The 2,891-nt window shown below is 38.0% G+C and overlaps 1 protein-coding gene across 1 annotated transcript; it reads left to right on the top strand.

The window, feature by feature from the left end:
- Positions 1–236: 236 nt before the first annotated feature.
- Positions 237–2,627, top strand: LOC100259010 (uncharacterized). Its single transcript, XM_002266236.4, has one exon. It carries the CDS (start codon positions 965–967, stop codon positions 2,285–2,287), a length of 1,323 nt encoding a protein of 440 aa, XP_002266272.1. The 5' UTR covers positions 237–964; the 3' UTR covers positions 2,288–2,627.
- Positions 2,628–2,891: the final 264 nt, after the last annotated feature.

Raw genomic sequence — 2,891 nt, 5'->3', positions numbered from 1 at the left:
AATTAAAAACTTATATATTTTAAAATTATTTAATTTTTATATTGATGAGTTAAAATAAATAAAATGAGTTTGAAATAAATAATAATAATAATTTATCGATTTTTAATCTATTTTTTAGTTTTCTTTTTTTCTACTATTTTTTTATATATTTTTTTCAAATTTTCTTGAACCAAACATAGCCTTAGGGTTTCAAGTGACTTATTTACATGACAGTGAACGGACCTTAATTTTGTTTCCATTTGCCAGTACCATTTTATGCCTTTGTTATTGTTAGGAGAGTGACATCAAAATATGCTAGATTGGACCCACCAGATCTCCCTCATACATTGAATCTGCATACATATATTATCATGAATGGTATATATTTTAACCCTTGGTTGTAGCTCTATATACATAAAACAATCATCTCCATTTGTTCAGCCTCAAAAGCTTATGATATGTCATAAATTTATATATAATGGGATGTGATATTGGTGATCTTCGTGATCTTCAACGTGGATTCTTGGCCTTTTTCAGATAAGTTTCTATGTATCTCCTGTGTTGAAGAGCAATGAGGTTGGGTGATTTTCTTTTGGATTGGATTTGATTTGATTTGATTTTTCTTGTATTTTTCCTTAAATTTTGGGTGATTCTGGAGTTGTATGTCTCTGCACTTGGGGTTTCTCTCTCTTTCCTTTTCTTTTCCCAAATTGTGAATCTTCTTGAGTAAATTTTTTGGCTGGGAGTTGGGTTTCTTGGTGGGTATTTCGGGGGTGTGATATATGGGTATGAAATGGTGTTGCTTTCCTGAGGATCTGTGTCCAATTTGGGAGGGAAAAGGGGACATGGGTATGGTTGATTCTGAACTCAAGACTCCATGAAAGCTTAGAGAAAGTGGCTTCTACTTAGCAAGAAATACTGTGAACTAGGGTTTCAAGGGAAATGGGTGTATGGGTTTGACCTGAATTGTTGTATTGATCAAGCAATGGAAGGGAATTTGAATATGATACCTGGTGGTGCCCCTTATGGAGGTCTTGATCTGCAAGGAGCGACACGAATTCACCATCATCAACATCCTCATAACTTACACCAACAACACCATTCTCACTCTCGCCAAGGGACGATGAACCATTCGTCCATCCACCATGAAGTTTTCCCACTCACAATGGGCTCAATGCAAGATTGTGACCAGTCCATTTCGATGGCTGATTACAATAAGGGGGAGAAGGGGAAGGCCCTGACAAGTGATGAGGATGAACCAAGCTTTAATGAAGATGCAATTGATGGGCACAATGATCCCAATAGAGGAAAAAAAGGGTCACCATGGCAGCGGGTGAAGTGGACTGATAAGATGGTGAGGCTTTTGATAACGGCTGTTTCTTATATTGGTGAGGATGCTGCCTCTGAATGTGGTGTTGGTGGGAGAAGGAAGTATGCAATTTTACAGAAAAAGGGCAAGTGGAAATCGGTGTCAAAGGTTATGGCTGAAAGGGGTCATTATGTTTCACCACAGCAGTGTGAGGATAAGTTCAATGATCTTAACAAAAGGTATAAGAGACTTAATGATGTGCTAGGGAGGGGCACCTCCTGTCAGGTTGTTGAGAATCCCGCACTTTTGGATATGATGGATCACTTAACGGAGAAAACGAAGGAGGATGTTAGGAAAATTTTGAGCTCAAAGCATTTGTTCTATGAAGAGATGTGTTCATACCATAATGGAAATCGATTGCATTTGCCTCCTGACCCAGCATTGCAGCGTTCTTTGCAGTTGGCTCTGAGAAGTAGAGATGAGCATGATAATAGTGATATGAGGAGGCACCCACATGATGATCTTGATGAAGATGATCACGATGCTGAAGTGGATGACCATGATGAATTTGAGGAGAGTCATGCTTTACATGGTGATAACAGAGGAGTATATGGGATGCCTGTGAAGAGGATGAAACAAGGACAGAACCAGGAAGATTTTAGTTTTGGGAATCCCTCAAATTCCCAGGACTGCAATAGAAGTCCTCATCCTCAAAGTGCTCATGTTGATATGAATCAAGTGTACCCTGTAGGCTCAGCAGAAGATTTGTTACAGAAGCAGTGGATGAGATCCCGCTCACTTCAATTAGAAGAACAGAAGCTACAAATTCAAGAACAGATGTTGGAATTGGAAAAACAGCGGTTCAAGTGGCAAAGATTTTGCAGGAAAAAAGACAGGGACTTGGATAAGCTGAGAATGGAAAATGAGAGGATGAAGCTTGAAAATGAGCGCATGGCTTTGGAATTGAAGCGGAAGGAGATGGGTGCCAGCTATAACTAAATGGCTGTTGTTGAACTTGATTTGTCAATGTATCAGGACTTGCATGCAACAAACTTTCTTTTGTTGTTGGTAAGCTGCTATTGATCTTAATTGGAGTGTTGCATGATTGATGGAAGAACTTTGTTGGAATCATATCCATCTCTACCTGCATATACTGTGTGATATTAGGATAGTGTAAACCACCTGTGGGTTTCTTGCTGTTTTGCCTACAACCCAATGGTATTGCCTGAGAGTGAAGAATTTATGGCCAGAAACTTTTGTTTTTGTATTGGGTTTGTGTTTTCACTGTAACCTTGATAGTTTAATATCAGACTTTTTTTGGATGTTCCTTTTGATGAAATTCATATGTATTGTTTTCTTTTTCCCAATCTTTATTGTTAGAACTATTGTGATTTTCAGTGGCCGACTGAACGTTATTGTTCAGTTGGTTGTCTTTTCTGTTCGGCTCCTAGACTTTGAATTTCAAATGCTGTGAATTCCATTCCCCAACCTTACTTCTCTAATAATTTTCAAGCATGTTCTCAATACAAAATAAGTAACCAGTTGTCTGTTTTCATATTAATTACAATTAAAATAGGGCCTATAAAGCATACATATTCTGATT

Source organism: Vitis vinifera, chromosome 18 (assembly GCF_030704535.1).
Source record: "Vitis vinifera cultivar Pinot Noir 40024 chromosome 18, ASM3070453v1".
Lineage (NCBI taxonomy): Eukaryota > Viridiplantae > Streptophyta > Magnoliopsida > Vitales > Vitaceae > Vitis > Vitis vinifera.
Note: the sequence above shows the minus strand (reverse complement) of the source record. Positions and strands in the feature narration are given on the sequence as shown.